Source organism: Corvus cornix, unplaced genomic scaffold (assembly GCF_000738735.6).
Source record: "Corvus cornix cornix isolate S_Up_H32 unplaced genomic scaffold, ASM73873v5 scaffold8, whole genome shotgun sequence".
Classification (NCBI taxonomy): domain Eukaryota; kingdom Metazoa; phylum Chordata; class Aves; order Passeriformes; family Corvidae; genus Corvus; species Corvus cornix.
Genome location: NW_024108693.1, coordinates 60,914 through 77,868, shown reverse-complemented (window position 1 = coordinate 77,868; position 16,955 = coordinate 60,914). Strand labels below are relative to the sequence as shown.

Genomic DNA, 16,955 nt, shown 5'->3' with positions numbered 1-16,955 from the left:
GTGGTGGGTGGTCGAGAGGCTGGAGGAGACGCGGGCGGGGCGGGCGGGGGGCACCAGCACCCCCAGCACCCCCAGCACCCCCAGCGCCCCCAGCGCCCAGCACCCCCAGCGCCCCGGGGCCCCCCCGGGCCCCCATCGGCCCCTCAGCGGCCCCCCCCATCCGGCAGCGCCGGGGGGACCCCAGCGAGGGGGACCCCAAATGGGGGGGGGAGCCCCAAATGGAGATGGAGGGAGGGGGGAGAGATGGGGGAGCCCCCGAATTTGGGGGTGAAAGGAGTGAGGGGAGCCCCCAGAAGGGGGGGGGGGGGTGTGAAAGGAGAGGAGGGAGCCCCCAAATAGGGGGTGAGGGTGGGGAGGGAGAGGGGACCCCCGAAATGGATGGAGGAGGGGATGGGGGAGTCCCCCAAATGAGGGGGGGTGAAAAGAGGGGGGGGAGACCCCAAATGACAGGGAGGGGGGGTGTGAAGGGAGAGGGTCAGACCCCCAAAATGGGGTCTAGGAGGGATTGAACCCCAAAAAGGGGGGGAGGAGGTGGGGGGCTCCCAAATGAGGAGGGGCAGAAGGAGAGGGGGAGCCCCCAGTCAAAGCGGGGGGTGAGAGCGGGGGGGGGGGCCCAAAATGTGGGGCTGGTGGTGAAGGGAGGGGGGCGTCCCCAAAAGGGGGGAGGGAGGGGTAGACCCCAAAATGGGGGGAGTGAAAGGAGAAGGGGGGGCCCCCAAAGGGGGGTGGAGGTGGCGGGAGGGAATGAGACCCCCAAAAAGGGGATCTGGGAAGGATTGAGCCCCAAAAGAGGGGGGTGGTGGTGAGGGGAGGGGGTCGTGCCCCAAAATGAGGCCCCGGGGGGGTTCTTGAATCCTAAAAGGGGATTTTGGCGGAGGGGGGGGAGGTTGTGCCCCAAAAGAGGGTCTAGAGGGGTGCTGAACCCCGAAATGGGGCTGGAGGGGATCGCGAGCCCAAAATTGCAGTGGGGGGGCTTCAAATCAGCCCAAAAATAGGAAAGGGGAAGGGGGCAGTCCCAGCTCAACCCAACCTGAAGTCGGGGAAGCCCCAAATCCCCCCGAACCTGGGCCCTGGGTCACCCCACGCGGGCCGGGGGGGTCCCCGAATTCCCCCCCCCAGTGGGACTCAAAGCCCAAAATCCACCCACGGGGCTGGGGAGGGGCCCCGGATCACCCCGAAAATGGGGCTGGGGGAGGCCCTGAGAAACCCCAAATCCCCCCTAAATAGGGCCGGGGGGGCCAAACCCCCCCTTAAATGGGGCTGGGGGAGGCAAATCCCCTAAAATAGGGCCGGGGGGGGGCCCAATCACCCCAAGAGGGGCTGGGGGGGAGCGGAATCCCCCTAAAATGAGGGCCGGGGGGGGGCCCGAATCCCCCCAAATGGGGCTGGGGAGCGGGGGGGGGGGGGGATCGCCCAAATCTCCCCCTAGGTCAGGGCTGGGGGGACCCAAATGCCCCCAAAATGGGGCTGGGGGGGGCGTCTCCCCCCCCTAAAAAGCGGCGGCGCCCCCAAAGGGCCCCGGAGGTCCCGACCCCCCCTGGGCAGCGGGGCCGGGGGGTCCCGAGCGCCCCCCCGCGGGGGGTCTGGATCCCCCCCCGGGGCTCAGCGCATGCGGGGGGGGGGCGCGGGGGGGCCCGGGGCGGGGGGGCCAGGGCGGGGGGGGCGCGGGGGGCGCTCAGAGGGGGTCGAGCATGGTCCGGGGGGCCGGGGGGGGGGGATGTGGGGCTGGGGCTGAAGGAGGAGGAGGGGGGGATGCGGGATGTGGGGCTGGAGCGGGGAGGGGGTTCCGGGGCGGGGGGGGGAAGGAGGGTGCGGGATGTGGGGCAGGAGCGATGTGGGGCTGGGAAAGGGGGGGAGGGGGGATGCGGGATCGGGGGTGGGGGCGATGTGGGGCTGGGAAAGGGGGGGGGGAGGATGCGGAGGGGCAGATGGAGCGGGGGGGCGATGTGGGGCGGGGATGGCGCTGTGGGGCGGAGGTCGGGGGCTGCGGGAGGCTGAGGATGGGGATGGGGATGGGGATGAGGATGAGGATGGCGATGGGGATGAGGCGGGGGCTGTGCCGGGGGGGCTCTGGCCTGGGCGGCGGCGGCGGGCGCGGTGGGGCCGGAGGGTCGGTGGGGCCGTGAGTCGGTGGGGCCGTGGGGCGGTGGGCGCGGGCGGCCGTGGGGCGGCGGCGGCGGCGGCTGCTGCTGCAGCGGGAGGGGGGGCGGGGGGCGGGGGGAGGGGCGGGGGGAGGGGCCGGGGGGGAGGGGCCAAGCGCGACCCACGAGGGGGAACCCACGGACCCCCCCGGCGGGGGGCGGGGGAGCCCCACGGAGCCCCCCCCGGTCACCCACGAGCCCCGCGGGGGTCGCGGCAGCCCCACGGCCGCCCCACAGGGACCCACGGAGAAGCCCCCGGGAGCCGCGGGGACCCCCACGGGGACAAGCGGGGGGCGGGGAAGCCCCACGGAGCCCCAAGGGGCCCCTGACAGCCCCACGGAGCCCCCCCGTGAGCCAGCGAGCCCCACGGGGACCCACACGGCGACCCACGGAGATGTCCCCGTGACCCACGGACAGCCGCGGGTGGCCCCACGGAGCCCCACGGCAGCCCCACAGTGACCCACGGCGGTGCCAGCCCCCCACGCCGCTGTGTCCACGCTCTGTCCTGCCCCACGGCTGCCCCACGGAGCCGGGGGGCTGCAGCCATCCCCGACCCCACACCCCCCCCGTGTCCCACTCAGGTGTGGGGCAGAGCCGGGGCTGCCTGGGACTCGCCTGGAGGGTGGGGGGACATGGGGGGGACACAGGGGATATGGGGGGATATGGGGGATATGGGGGATATGGGGGGACATGGGGGGGACACGGGATATGGGGGGATATGGGGGCACGCGGGGATACGGGGGACATGAGGGGTACATGGGGGGATACGGGGGATACGGGGGGACATGGGGGATATGGGGGATATGGGGGGACATGGGGGGACATGGGGGACATGGGGGACACGGGGGATACGGGGGGATATGGGGGGTACATGGGGGACATGGGGGGACATGGGGGATATGGGGGACATGGGGGGGACACAGATGTCCCACGCGCTGCCACCTGCCCCTCGTTAAGGGCCGTGGGGACACAGAGCCCTCGTGCAGGGGACACAGTGGCAGCCCCGCCTGGTGCGAGGGACGCAGGTGGCGCAGGTGGCACAGGTGGCACAAGTGGCACCTGCGCTGCCACCTGCCCTCGTCAGGGGCCGTGGGGGCACAAAGCGAGGGACGGAGCCACCTTGGGCTTGTCCCGTATGGGGACACCACGGCCCACGTGAGGGTCACGAAGCCACCCAGCCCCTGCGCGTGTCCCCTGGGAGGGACAAGGGCCACCTGGCCCCTTTGCCCACTCCTGGGGGGTCCTGGGCTCCCTGTGAGGGGGACAGGGGCCCCTCCTACTGGGACTCCTGAGCCCCTCGTGTCCCCCTGTGTCCCCCGGAGCCCTCAGAGCCACCCGTGCCCCTCGAGCTGCCCACTCACACTGGGCACAGCTGGTGCCCCCCCCCTGAGCCCCTCGTGGCCTTCCTGAGCCCCCTGAGCCCCCCAAATCCCCCCTCGCCCCCCACTCACGCTCGGCGCAGCCGGCCCCCCCGAAGGCCGTCATGCTGCAGTCGCAGGTGAAGCCGTCCCACTGCTGCAGGCAGACCCCCCCGTGGGCACACGAGTCCTCGGCGCACGTCGTGCTGGGGCCTGGGGGGCACCGGGCTCGTGGGGACCCCCCCGGCTCCCCCAAACCCGCGGGTGGGGGGAGGGGGGGGGCTCTCGATGGGTCTTTGCAGCCCTGAATCCCCTCCCCCCCCCCTCCGCTTTCGTGTCCCCCCCCACCCCGTGTCCTGAGCAGCCCCAGCCCCCCTCGGACACCTCCTGGTGCCCCCCCATCCACTCTTGCAACCCCCCTGAGCCCCCTCCCCAGCCCGCTCATCCCCTTAACCCATTGGAAAACCCCCAGACACCCCCAAAAATGTCCCCCAGCCCCAGACACCCCCCGGACCCCCTGTACCCCCCCCAATTCCTAACACCGCAGCCCCCCCCGCACGTCCCCCACGTGCCGAACCCCCAGACCCCCGTGACCCCCCCCGTGGCCCCCCTTTCTCACCGTCGCAGCCCCTCCGCACGTCCCCCACGCGTCTCAGGGCGTCCCCGAGCAGGTCGGGCAGGCGCCCGTTGAGGTCCAGCGAGGCCAACACCCCCGGAAGCCCCCCCGGGAGGCCACGAGCCGCGGGAGGCGGCCCAGGAGCCCCGGGCTGACCCCCCCGACGTACAGCTCCCCTGGGGGGGGGGCACAGGAGGGGTCACTCACGGGGGGTGGGCACTGACCGCCTCCCTCCGTGCCCCGTAACGGCCCCGGAATGACCCCCCCAGACCTGGCAGGGGTCACGCTGTAGGGAGACCCCCCCCCCCCCGCCATATCCCACTGCCCCCACCCCCCCCCCCCCGATGTCCAGGTGCACCTGGGGGGACACTGGGGGGGTCACTCATGGGGTGGGGGACACTGCATGTGCACCCTGCCATGGGTACCCCACTGGGGTGACGCGTGCCGTGGGTGATTCCCCTATGGGTGCCCCCTTCCACCCCCCCATGGGACCACCCCCACACGTGTTACCCTCCCCCAGGTGTTCCCAGGTGTGTCCCAGGTCTCACTGTTGAGCTGGAAGCCACAAGTGCCCTGTTTGTGACGGGTCATGGAGCACCCATCCATCCCCTCCATGGGTGCCCCCACACCTGTTACCCTCCCCCAGGTGTCCCCAGGTGTCCCCAGGTGTCTCCATGTGTGTCCCCAGGTGTGTCCCAGGTGTCCCCAGCTGTGTCCCAGCTGTGTCCCAGCTGTGTCCCAGGTGTCTCCATGTGTGTCCCAGCTGTCCCCAGCTGTGTCCCAGCTGTGTCCCAGCTGTGTCCCCAGGTGTGTCCCAGGCGTGTCCCAGGTGTGTCCGGGTATCTCCAGGTGTCCCCAGGTGTGTCCCAGCTGTGTCCCACCTGTGTCCCAGGTGTCCCCAGGTGTGTCCCAGCTGTGTCCCCAGCTGTGTCCCAGGTCTGTCCCAGGTGTCCCCAGCTGTGTCCCAGCTGTGTCCCAGGTCTGTCCCAGGTGTCCCCAGGTCTGTCCCAGGTGTCCCCACTGTGTCCCAGGTCTGTCCCAGGTGTCCCCAGCTGTGTCCCAGGTGCCCCCAGCTGTGTCCCAGGTCTGTCCCAGGTGTCCCCAGCTCTGTCCCAGGTGCCCCCAGGTGTGTCCCAGGTGTGTCCCAGGTGCCCCCAGGTGTGTCCCAGGTGTCCCCAGGTGTGTCCCAGGTGCCCCCAGGTGTGTCCCAGGTGTCCCCCAGGTCTCACCCTTGAGCTGGAGGCCACGGGCGCCCTGGCCGTGCTGGGTCACGGGTCTCCCGTCCACGCGCAGCCCGTGCAGGGCCCCCCCCTCCCGCGCCACGGCCACCTCGTGCCAGCGCCCGTCGTGCAGCGGCTGCTCCGAGTTGCCCTTCATGAGCGAGGGGCCCTCGCCCAGGTCGAACACGTAATGGATGTACCTGCAAAAGGGGGCGTGGCCTCGTGGGGCGTGGCCTCAGGGAGCTGGGGGCTCACCTGAGGGTGGGGGCTCACCTGGGGAGGGGACAAAGGGACACCCCCACGCAGGGCGTGTAACCGGGCCGGGGGGCGTGGTCAAAGCCTGGGGGTGTGGCCTCTGATGGGCGTGGCCGAGCCAAGGGGAGGGGCTTGAGCCAAAGAGGCGGAGCCTAAGGCTGGGTGGGCACCATGGGTTCGGGGGGTCTCTGAGGACTGAGGGGGTCCCAAGGTCGGACGAGGTTCAGAAGGTCCCCGAGGGTCCCCAGAGGGGTTACGGGGTCCCCAGGACCCCCCTGGTGTCCCCAAGGTTCCCAGGGCATCCAGGAGGTCCCCAGAAGGTTCAGGAGGTCCCCAGGTGGCTCCCAAGGTCCCCAGGACCCCTGACGTGTTCCAGGTGGTCTCTGAGCTCCCCAGGATGTCCCCAAGGTCCCCAAGTGGTCCCCAAGGTCCCCAGCACCCCCTATGTGTTCCCAGGTGGTCTCTGAGCTCCCCAGGTACTCTCCAAGGTCCCCAAGGACCTCGCTGGTGTCCCCACGATCCGTGAAGATCCCTGAGCTCCCCAGCAGGGCTTCGGTGTCCCCAGGTGTTCCCCAAGATCTCCGAAGTCCCCAGGACGTCCCCACACTCCCCCCGGTGTCCCCCTCACCCCTTGACCAACTCGACGACCAGGAAGTCGGAGCCGCTGCCGCCGTTGAAGAGGATGAGGCCGTCGGGCGCCGTGGTCTTGAACTGGAAGAAGAGGTGGAAGGAGGCGAAGGCCTGGAGCGTGGCCAGCGCCACGTAGGAGCCGCGACCCCCGAAGGCCACCGGGTCGGCCACGATGGCGCGGCGGCCAAAGCGGGCATTGAGCTCGCAGGAGCTGATGTCGCCGTCGCGGCACAGGTCCAGGTAGGGCAGCCCGTTGAACACCAGCCCGCTCAGGTGGCCCAGGAAGTTGGACGGGACCACGGCCAGGAAGCGCCGCTCGGTGACGATCCCGGTCTCGATGTTGTGGAACTCCAGGCGGGTGTGCGAGCCCGACAGCTGCCCTGGGGGGTGTGGGGGACACGGGGGTGTCACCGGGAGTGTGCCACCTCCCTGTGGTCCCATTCAGCTGTGGTCTCATGGATGTCCAGCCCACATGTGTGTCCTCACAGGCCTGGTCACCTCATCCCCATGCACCCATGTCCCCATGGTCCTCCATCCCTGTCCCCATGGTCCTCCATCCCTGTCCCCATGGACCTCCATCCGTGTCCCCATTGACCCGGTCACCTCGTCCCTGTGCGCCCATGTCCCCATGGGTGTGCGCACCCATTGCCACGCGTCCCCATGGACGTTCATCCCTGTCCCCACAGACCTGCAGCTCCACTGGCCACGTCCCCATGGACCTGAGCATCCCCATGTCCCCACGAGCCCAGGCAAAGGTCCCCTCACCCCGCCCCGTCCCCGCGGTGTCACCTTCGACGGTGACGTTGTCGACGGCGAGCTGGAGGCTGCGCCCACGCCGGGCCACCCGCACCGAGTGCCACTCGTTGTCATCCAGCCGCTGCCCCGCGAACAGCGTCTCGGGGCCCTTGCCTGGGGGCAGCGGGGACACCAGGGACACTGGTGACACCAGGGACACCAGGGACACCGGGGACACCAGTGACACCAGTGACACCAGGGACACCGGGGACACCACTGCACCGGGGACACCGGTGACACCAGGGACACCAGGGACACCGGGGACACCAGGGACACCGGGGACACTGGGACGCCAAGGGACAACAGTGGCTCCGTGGGACACCAGGGGACACCTCTGCACCGGGGACACTGAGGGACACTGGGGGGACACTGGGGGACACCGGGGGGACACCACTGCACCAGGGACAATGGGACACCAGAGGACACCGGTACTGGTACTGGTGGCATCACGGCACTGGGAGACACCGCTACACCGGGGACTGGGTGACACCAGTGACACCGCGGGACAGCACTGTACTGGGGACACTGGGCCACCAGTACAGGTGACACCGTAGCGGCTGGTGGTGCTGGGTGACACCGGGATACCAGTGACACATTTTAGCACTGGGTGACACCGGGTGACACCAGATGTTCATGGCCAGGTGACAACACCCACGGCTGGACGCAGCCCAGGAGGAGACCCGGGACCACCGCCCAGGTGTGAACCCCAAAACCCCAACCACACCTGTGCACCCCAAACACACACGGGGGGGGGTGTCCCAGCCCTTTGGGGGGTCAGGAGGGTTTTGAGGGGGTCCCTGTGGAGACTTTGGGGTGTTCCAGAGGGATTGAGAGGGTCTGGGGGTGTCCCCAGAGGGCGTCCCCGGGGGGGGGTTGGGGGTGTCCCAAGGGGTGCTTGGGGGAGGTTTTAGGGGTCTTCGTGGCCGGGTGTCCCAGGGGGGGTTTGGGGGTGTCCCGGGCGTGTCCCGGGGGTGTCCCGGGGTGGGGGTGGCACTTACTGGGGTGACAGCCCACGCGGACACAGTCTGGGGAGAGAAGACACGGGTCAGGCCCTTCGCAGCCGCCGCCAAGGGGCGCCCCGGGGACGGGGGGGCGGCCGGGGGGGGCGAGGTGCCAGAGTGGGGGGGGACTGGGAGGGACTGGGATGGGACTGGGAGCGACTGGGAGGGACTGGGAGCGACGGGGATGGGACTGGGAGCGACTGGGATGGGATTGGGAGTGACGGGGATGGGACTGGGGGGGACCGGGAGCGACTGGGATGGGACTGGGAGTGACAGGAAATGGGATGGGATGGGGATTGGGATCAGGCTGGGACTGGGAATGGACTGGGATGGACTGGGAGAGGACTGGTTTGGGAGTTCGGGGGTTCTCTGGCACCTCGCGGGGGGGCACGGCCGCCCTGAGGGCCCAGCCCGGGGGATCCCAGGGATCCGGGGGGATCCGGGGGGATCCGACACCCAGGGCTGGGCCCCCCCTCGTCAACCGCTGCGGGGCGGGGAGGGGCAAACACCGGGACCCGGGGGTGCCCCAATCCCATGGGGGGGGGCCCCCAGTCTCATTGGAGGGTCCCCAATCCCATGGGGGGTCCCCAACTCCCTGGGGAGTGCCTCAATGCCATGGGGGGGGGAATCTCAAACCCCTTGGGGGGGTCCCAAGCCCTCAGAGGACCTGCAGCCCCACGGGGCTCGCCCCCCAACGGAAGGGGCTGCAGGAGGGGGTCCCCGACCCTGGGGAGGCTCCCCAATCCTCTGGGGGCGACCCTCAACCCCTGGGGGGGTCCCGGCGCTGTGCCCCAAGTGGCAGCGGGGGGGTCACGAAGGCCCCAATCCCGGGGGGGGGGGGGAGGGGAGGGAATCCGACGGGACCCGACGGGGACGGGGACACTGAGGCAGCTCTGGTGACCCTCCAGGGCCAGTCTGGGGGTCCCGGGTGCGATTCTGGGAGTGTCTGGGCACCATTTTTGGGTCCTGGGCACCATTTGGGGGCCACGAGCAGCTTGAGAACCACTGGGGGAAGTTTTGGGGTCCCAGTCACCAACTTGGCCATTTTGGAACACAAGACCCAACCCAGACACAATATGGGGAGAATTTTTGGGACCTGGACATCCTATTTGGGGTCTCAGGCATGAGCTTGCCCATTTTAGGGTCAAGAGAACTGACCTGGGCACCATTTTGGGGTCCTGACCATCATTCTGGGCTCCCAGGCACCAATTTGACCATTTGGAGGGGGTCCCAGGCACTATTTCGGAGTCCCAGGCACCACTTTGGGGTCTCAGGCACCATTTAGGGACTCCAGGCACCATTTTGGGGGTCCTAGGCACAATTTCGGGGTCCCAGACACCATTTCGGGGTCCCAGGCACCATTTCGGGACTCCAGGCACCATTTTGGCCATTCTGGGCTGACCAGAACCGACTCGGGCCCCGTTTGGGGGAGGATTCTGGGGAGGTTTCAGGGAGGTATCGGGGGGTATTTGGGGTTGGGGCGGGGGCTCTGTGGGGTCTCGGGGGGCTCACCCAGGTTGAGGGTGAGCTTCATGCGCCCCCCGTCCAGCTCGAGGCGCAGGGTGTCGGCCGAGTGGCGCGAGGTGGTGGCCAGGACGAGGCCGAAGGCGCGAGGGGACATAAAGCGCAGGGACACGTCCTCGGCCTCCGTCTGCTCCCCCGGCACCTGCACCTTCAGGTACATGCTGCCGTCATAGCTCAGCACCGCCGCCTCTGCGGGGACATCGGGGACACCCCCGCGTCACCCTCGGCACGGCCACCCCCGTCCCCAGGGCACCCGAGTGTCCCGGGACCCCCAGGACACCCCTGGGAAGCGGGATTCCCACCCCCCCCGTGCCCAGGTGAGCCCCGCCCCAGGCAGGTGCTGGCTCAGCACCGCATTCCATGGGGGACAAGGGGACGCTGTCGCTGGGTGCCACCTCTGTGGGGGACCTGAGGGGACCCCCCGGGACTGGAGGGGTCTGGGGACCCCCATCTCTAGGGGAGCCACCCGTGCAGGCGGGTATCCGGGGCGGGGGGGGGGCTCAGGTGTCCAGGTGCTCCCAGGGATCCCTGGGGACATCCAGGCATCTCCTCCCCAGCTGTGACCCCCCCCCGCAGGGGACCCAGGTGTTCAGGGGGGTCCCAGTCCCGCCCGTCCCCCCCTCCTCTCCTGTCTCACAGCGCTGTCCCCCCCGGGTGTGACCCCCCCCTACACAGGACCCCCACCCCCGCTGTGTCCCGGTCACCTCGGGGGTGACCCTCGGTCCCCCCGAACCCCCCTCTCCTGCGGCGTGACAGCCTCCCCCGGGGTCCCAGGTGTTCAGGGGCTCTCAGGGTGACCCCCGCACCCACCCCCGCTGTCCCCGGTCCCCTCACCTGTCTCGCAGCGCGGCCCCAGGTACCCGGTGCCGCGACAGTCGCACACGAAGCGGTTCCAGCCCTCGCGACACGTCCCCCCGTTCCGGCAGGGACCGCTGGCGCACAGCCGGGGGGGGTCCCGCGCACAGAGCGGGGAGACCCCCGGGGCCCCCCCGGCGCCCCCGGCCCCCAAAAGCGCCCGCACGTCGCGGCTCCGCCCGTCCACGAACAAGTCCCGCACGCAGCCCACGAAGCCGAGGCGCAGCCCCGCTGCCCAGAGCTCGGGGGGTGCGGGGGGGCCGGGGCGACCCTCGGGGAGCCCCCCCAGGTACAGCTCGGCGCCCACGTCCAGAACGTCACGGTCGCCACTGGCCAGGAACGGGGTGCTGCGGCTGTTCACCGACACCGAGCCTGGGGGGACAGCACGGGGACATCAGGGGGACAATACTGGGGTCAGGGGGTCATGGGAGTGCCCTGGGGTCCATGGACACCGAGCCTGGGGGGCACAGAGGGGACGTGAGGGGACATTGGGGTGCACCCGGTGCCTGGCAAAGGGGGGGGATAGCGGGGCCACCCTGCCCTGGTACCCCCTGCACATCTGTGAGCTGCACCTGTACAACCCCTGCACACCCGTGAACACCCCCAAACCTTCTATGCAATCCCCCCTGCACACCTGTGAACATCACCTGTACAGCTTTGCACACCCCCAAACCTTCTGTGCAACCCCCCCCGCACACCTGTGACATTTAATTGCACAACCTCTGCACACCCGTGACCCCTCCGTGCATCCCCTTGCACACCTGCCCACCTCCTGCACACCTGTGACCCTTCCATGCACGCCTTGCACACCTGTGATGCCCCCGTGCACCCCCTCCCCGCACACCTGCGCACGCACCTGTCCTCGCGCGCTCACCTTTGCGCCCATCGCGCTGCACATCCACGTGGCACCACTCGCCATCGGTCACCTTGCGGGCGCTGGCGCGGAGCCGCAGCCCGGCCGCGCCCATGCCCAGCAGCAGGTACAGGTGCCCGTCCAGCAGCTCCAGAGCCAGGAAATCGGGGGGAGGCGGGGGGGGTCCGCGCGGGGCGGCGGCCGGGGGGTCTCGGGGGGGTCCCTGCCCGAAGAGCAGGACCCCGTTGGGCTCCGTGGTGCGGAAGTCGAAGGACACGGAGCCGGCGCGCGCCGGGCGCCAGGTGGGCAGCGCCAGGTGCGCCTGGGGGGTGGCGAAGGTGACGGGGTCCAGCGCCGGGGGGGGTCGCAGTGGAAGAGCAGCGCCCCGTGCAGGGTCACCCGCGCGTCCCCTTCCTGAGCCAGCCGCGACAGCTCCAGCTTGAAGTCGTTGTTCTTGTAAACCACCTGGGGGGAGAGGGGGACAGGTGAATTTGGGGGGGTCTGGGAGTCCCCAACATCCCGCTGTGAACCCCTTCCCTCCCCCCCCCCCCCAGTCCAGGTCGCCCGGTGACACCGCACCCCGTGCACCTGTAACACCCCCGGGGACACGCACAGGTGAGGCGGGGGAGTCTGGGGGTCCCCAAAATGTGACCCGCAGCCCCCGGGGACACACACAGGTGAGGTGGGAGAGTCTGGGGTCCCCAAAATGTGACCCGCAGCCCCCGGGGACACGCACAGGCGAGTCAGGGAAGTCCGGGGGTCCCCAAAATGTGACCCGCAGTCCCCGGGGACACGCACAGGTGAGGCAGGGGAGTCTGGGGTCCCCAAAATGTGACCCGCAGCCCCCAGGAACACACACAGGTGAGGCGGGGGAGTCTGGGGTCCCCAAAATGTGACCCGCAGCCCCCAGGAACACACACAGGTGAGGCGGGGGAGTCTGGGGTCCCCAAAATGTGACCCGCAGCCCCCGGGAACACGCACAGGTAAGGCGGGGGGCTCATGGCTGCCCCCAACCTGACATCCCCCGCCCTGAGCACCCATAACTCTCCCCAGCTGAGGGAAGGGGGGTTCCTTGAGCCCCCCTCCCCCCCGCCCCACCGTGTGTCGTCCCCCCCCGCCCCACACTCACGTCCTTGAGGCAGCCCATGAAGTTGTTGCTGACGGGGGACCCCGGCAGGTCGGCGGTGTTGGGGGACCCCCCACGTAGAAGAAGTCGTCGGAGCCCAGCATGGTGAAGTCCTCCTGCGTGTAGCCCGTGGTGGTCAGGATCCCGTCCACCGAGATCGTCACCTGCGGCACGAGCGGCCCGGCCTCAGCGGGGACCCCCCCGGCGGGCCGGGGCACCCCAAAACGTGGGTGGGAAGGGGGGTGGGGGGACACGGGAGGGGGCTGGGGACAAAGGGGCGATGGGGATATGGGGTGGGGTGATGGGAGCGATGGGGGACGCGGGGGGTGACGGGGGGTGGTGGGCGATGAGGGTGGGGGGGTGATGGGGTCGTGGGGGGTGACGGGGACAATGAGGGTGAGGTCTGGGGGGGTCTCAGGGGGCACCTGGGGGGGTGCGACAATAGAGGGGGGGTGGTCCCAAGGGCACCCTTGGGGTGGTGGGGGGGATGGCTTGAAGTCCCCCCCCATCTCCAGATGCCCCGGGGGGACCTCCCCAAGGAGCCCCCCCAGGTGAGGATGGGGTGGGTGGCGAGGTGGGGAGGGGCGGGGGTGACACGGGGGTGACACGGGCGGGGGGGGAGGGGGGTTAGTAACGAGTTTTGGGGGGTCCCGGGGCGGAACAAAGCTCGGACACAAACGCGGTCGTTAGTGGGGGCAGCGCGCGGGGGCGTGCGGGGGGCGCGCACAGGTGTGTGCACAGGTGTGCAAGCGCGTGCAAGGGGTGGGCGTGAGGCGGGGGAGGCGGGGCGTGCAGGGCGGGGGGCGTGCGGGGGGGAGGGCACGGGGAACCCGGGGTGGGGGAGGGACGGGGGCAGCCCCGCGGCCGCTCGCACGCGCGTGTGAGCGCACACGCAGCTGCCCCAGGCTGGGCTGGCATCACACACGCACCTGTGCACACCTGCACACACCTGGGGTGACCCTCGCACACCTGCACCCACACCTGTGCACACCTGCACACACCTGAACATACCTGGGGTGACCCTCGCACACCTGTGCACACCTGCGCACACACCTGTGGTTACCCTCGCACACCTGTGCACACCTGGGGTGATCCTCGCACCCCTGTGCACACCTGCACACACTTGCACACACCTGGGGTGACCTTCGCACACCTGTGCACACCTGCACACACCTGTGGTTACCCTCGCACACCTGTGCACACCTGCACGCAGCTGGGGTGACCCTCGCACACCTGAACACACCTGAACACACCTGGGGTGACTCTCGCACACCTGTGCACACCTGCGCACACCTGGGGTGATCCTCGCACACCTGTGCACACCTGAACACACCTGGGGTGATCCTCGCACCCCTGTGCACACCTGCACACACCTGCACACACCTAGGGTGAACCTCGCACACCTGTGCATACCTGCGCACACCTGTGGTTACCCTCGCACACCTGTGCACACCTACACACACACCTGGGGTGACCCTCGCACACCTGTGCACACCTGCACACACCTGTGGTTACCCTCGCACACCTGTGCACACCTGCACACACCTGCACACACACATGGGGTGACCCTCGCATACCTGTGCACACACCTGGGGTGACCCTCGCACACCTGCACACACACCTCGCACACTCTCGCGCTCAGCCGTGCCCCCCCAGCCCCTCCCCCCACGGCGGGGGCGGCCCCGGTGCCCCCCATACCGGGGAGGGGGTGGGGGGAAGGGGCGGTCGGGGGAGGCGAGGGGAGGATGAGGAGGGGGTCTGGGGGTGGGGGGCGAGGAAGGCCGGGGGGGTCAGTGTTAGTGAAGCCGTGCAAGCCGCGTGCAAGGGGCGTGCGAGGACTCGGCGCAGGCAGCGGGGCCCGACCCCAGCCCGGGGGGGGCTTCGGGGGGCCGGGGGGGGGGGAGGGGGCGGCCCCGCTGCCTGCGCGGGAGGGGGAGGGGCGGCAGCTTGTCCTGAAAACGCCGTTTCCGTCCTCGATTTGGGGAGGGGGCACCCCAAAAAAAAAAAAAATCACCCACCCACACCTCCCAGAACCCCGCCCCCCGCCTTTCGGCCCTGACACCCCCTCGAGGCGAGGTTTGGGGTGAAAGCGGCTGGTTTGGGGGGCGGGGAGGGGGCACCTGCGAGGGAAGGGGCAAGAATGGGCCGAAATCCAAAGGAATCGCCCCAAAATGGGGAGGGGGGGGTGGGGTCCCACATCCCCTCTGTGAGTAACAGCCCCCCACCAGGCTGGATTTTGGGGAGAACCCCAAATTTTGGGGGTGATTTTGGGGCTGCTCAGCCACAGGGGAGTGGATGGGAGCAAATTGTCCGAAATCCCAAGAATTTGCCCCAAAAGGAGGCGTTTGGGGCTCTCCATCCTCCCCCCCAACCCGCACCAGGTTTTTTGGGGGAAATTATCCAGAATCTGAACCTTGGCTGTTTCAGGGGGGTGGGATTGGTATCAAATTGCCCAAAATCCCAAGAAATCACCCCAAAAAGTGGGCATGGGACTCTACAAAAGTCTCAAGGGGAAAACGAGTCCACTCAGGGCTGGATTTTGGGGTGAAACTGGCTGGTTTTGGGCACCAGGGAGCCGAGGCTACACCCCAGATGGTGTGGTGGGAAGAATTGCCCGAAATCCCTCAAATTCATCCCAAACTGGGGGAGTGGGAGCCCACATCAACCCCTTGGCAAAAAATCAGCCCCTTCTCAGCCCAGATTGACGTTTTGGGTGGAAATCGGTTGGTTTTAACACCGGGGAGCTGCGGGTGTTGGGTTTATTTTTTTGGGGGTGGAAAACCAGGGTTTTTTTCGCATCAGGGAGCTGATAAGCTCAGCCGCAAGATGGTGGATGGGGGAAAATTGCCCCAAACCCCTCAAATTCATCCCAAAACAGCGGGAGTGGAAAGAGCAGAAGCCTCTTGAGAAAAAAATATCCCCGTCCTGACCCCAGACAAAGATTTTTTTGGGGGGAAATCCGCTCTTTTTGGCACGAGGGAGCCGTAGCTCGGCCATAAGATGGCGGATGGGTGAAAATCACCCCCCAAAATCCCTAAAACTCACCCCAAAACCGGGGCGGGGGATGGGTTGAGGTGCCACCTCACCCCCACCGAGTAACACACGCCCTCTCAGGAAAGACTTTTGGTGGGTTTGGGTGGGGGATGAGGGAGGGGAGGGGGGAGAACCAGCTCTCGTTTCTTTTGGCATGAGGGGGAGCCGAAGCTCGGCCGCAAGATGGCGGATGGGTGAAAATTGCCCAAAATCCCCCGGATCGGCCCCAAAAGGTTGGGGGTGGGGCCACGGCGAAGCCAAGGAGTAACAATAGAGTGATAACTACCAGGTAATGCAGTTTGTTTACCATAGCGTGTCCGATCCCTGCGTGCTGGCGGCGAGAGAAGGACAAAACACAAACGTGACGTTTGGGGGGCGCTTGGGGGGCGCGGGAGGGGGTTTTTTTTGGGGGGGGGAGGGGGGGTGGTTTTCGGTTGTTTTTGTTAAAGGGGGGGGCCCCCCCAGGATTAGTGGGGGACGGGAGGTTAGTGGGGGGGGGCCCCCGCGGAGGGGGGGGGGAAGCGTGTTAGTGGCACGCGCACACACAGGGGGGAGGGGCGTGGCACGAGGAGGGGGGTGGGGGTGGGGCGTTGCACGGAGGGGGGAGGGGCAGCGCCCACCTTGGGGGGGAGAGAAGCAGAGAGTTGTCAGAAAGGGGGGGGGGGGGGCACCCCCGAACCTCGACCCGTCGCCCCCCTGTGGGGGTTGGGCAGAGAAACCCCCCCCCCCCCCCTCCTCCCCCCAAGTGTCCAGTGCTCCCAGTTTGGGAGGGTCCATGGAAGCAGCGCTCCCAGTTGGGGAGAGAGAGGTCCTGTGGTCGGTGCTGCCGGCGGGGTGGTTGACCAGCATGTCCAGTGCTCCCAGTGCTCCCAGTTGGGTGCTTAGCCAAGACACCCAGTGCTCCCAGCTGGGTGGTTGAGCAAGACACCCAGTGCTTCCAGTTGGGGGCCAGACTGATGCGCCCAGTGCTCCCAGCTGGGGACCGGACTGATGCGCCCAGTGCTCCCAGTTGGGGACCGGACCGATGCGCCCAGTGCTCCCAGGTGGGTGGTTGGTCAATGTGTCCATCGCCCCCAGTTGGGCGGTTGGCCAATGCAACCAGTGCTCCCAGTTGGGGAGCTGACCATGCTACTGGTGTTCCCAGTTGGGTGGTTGACGAAGACACCCATTGCTCCCAGTGCTCCCATTGGGGAGCGGACTGAAGAACCCATTGCTCCCAGCTGGGCAGCTTATCAAGGAACCCATTGCTCCCAGTACTCCCAGTTCAGTAGTTTAACAGAACACCCAGTGCTCCCAGTTGGGGAGCTGATCAAGGCAACTGGATTTCCTGGCTGGGTGGTTGGCCAAGACAACCGGTGCTCCCAGTTGGGCAGTTGACCAAGATGCCCATTGCTCCCAGTGCTCCCAGTTGGGGAGATGGTCAGGGCAATGATCACTCCCAGTGGTCCCAGTTGGGGAGCTCAGCAAAATGCTTGGTGGTGCCAGTTGGGTGGTTGACCAAAGGTCCCACCCCAGTGCTCCCAGTTGGGGAGCTGACCAGGGCAATGA

General features: G+C 68.5%; 1 protein-coding gene across 1 annotated transcript in view; it reads right to left on the bottom strand.

The window, feature by feature from the left end:
- LOC120412303 (neurexin-2-like) overlaps nt 1-16,955 on the bottom strand; it is a 38,242-nt gene that overhangs the window by 10,659 nt on the left and 10,628 nt on the right. The window contains 14 exon segments of the mRNA XM_039572690.1: nt 3,593-3,712; nt 4,119-4,205; nt 4,208-4,291; nt 5,345-5,535; nt 6,219-6,600; nt 7,010-7,129; nt 8,014-8,040; nt 9,529-9,729; nt 10,375-10,767; nt 11,270-11,608; nt 11,611-11,713; nt 12,378-12,451; nt 12,454-12,538; nt 15,715-15,738. Of these exon segments, the coding sequence (XP_039428624.1) occupies nt 3,593-3,712; nt 4,119-4,205; nt 4,208-4,291; nt 5,345-5,535; nt 6,219-6,600; nt 7,010-7,129; nt 8,014-8,040; nt 9,529-9,729; nt 10,375-10,767; nt 11,270-11,608; nt 11,611-11,713; nt 12,378-12,451; nt 12,454-12,538; nt 15,715-15,738 (2,230 nt within the window).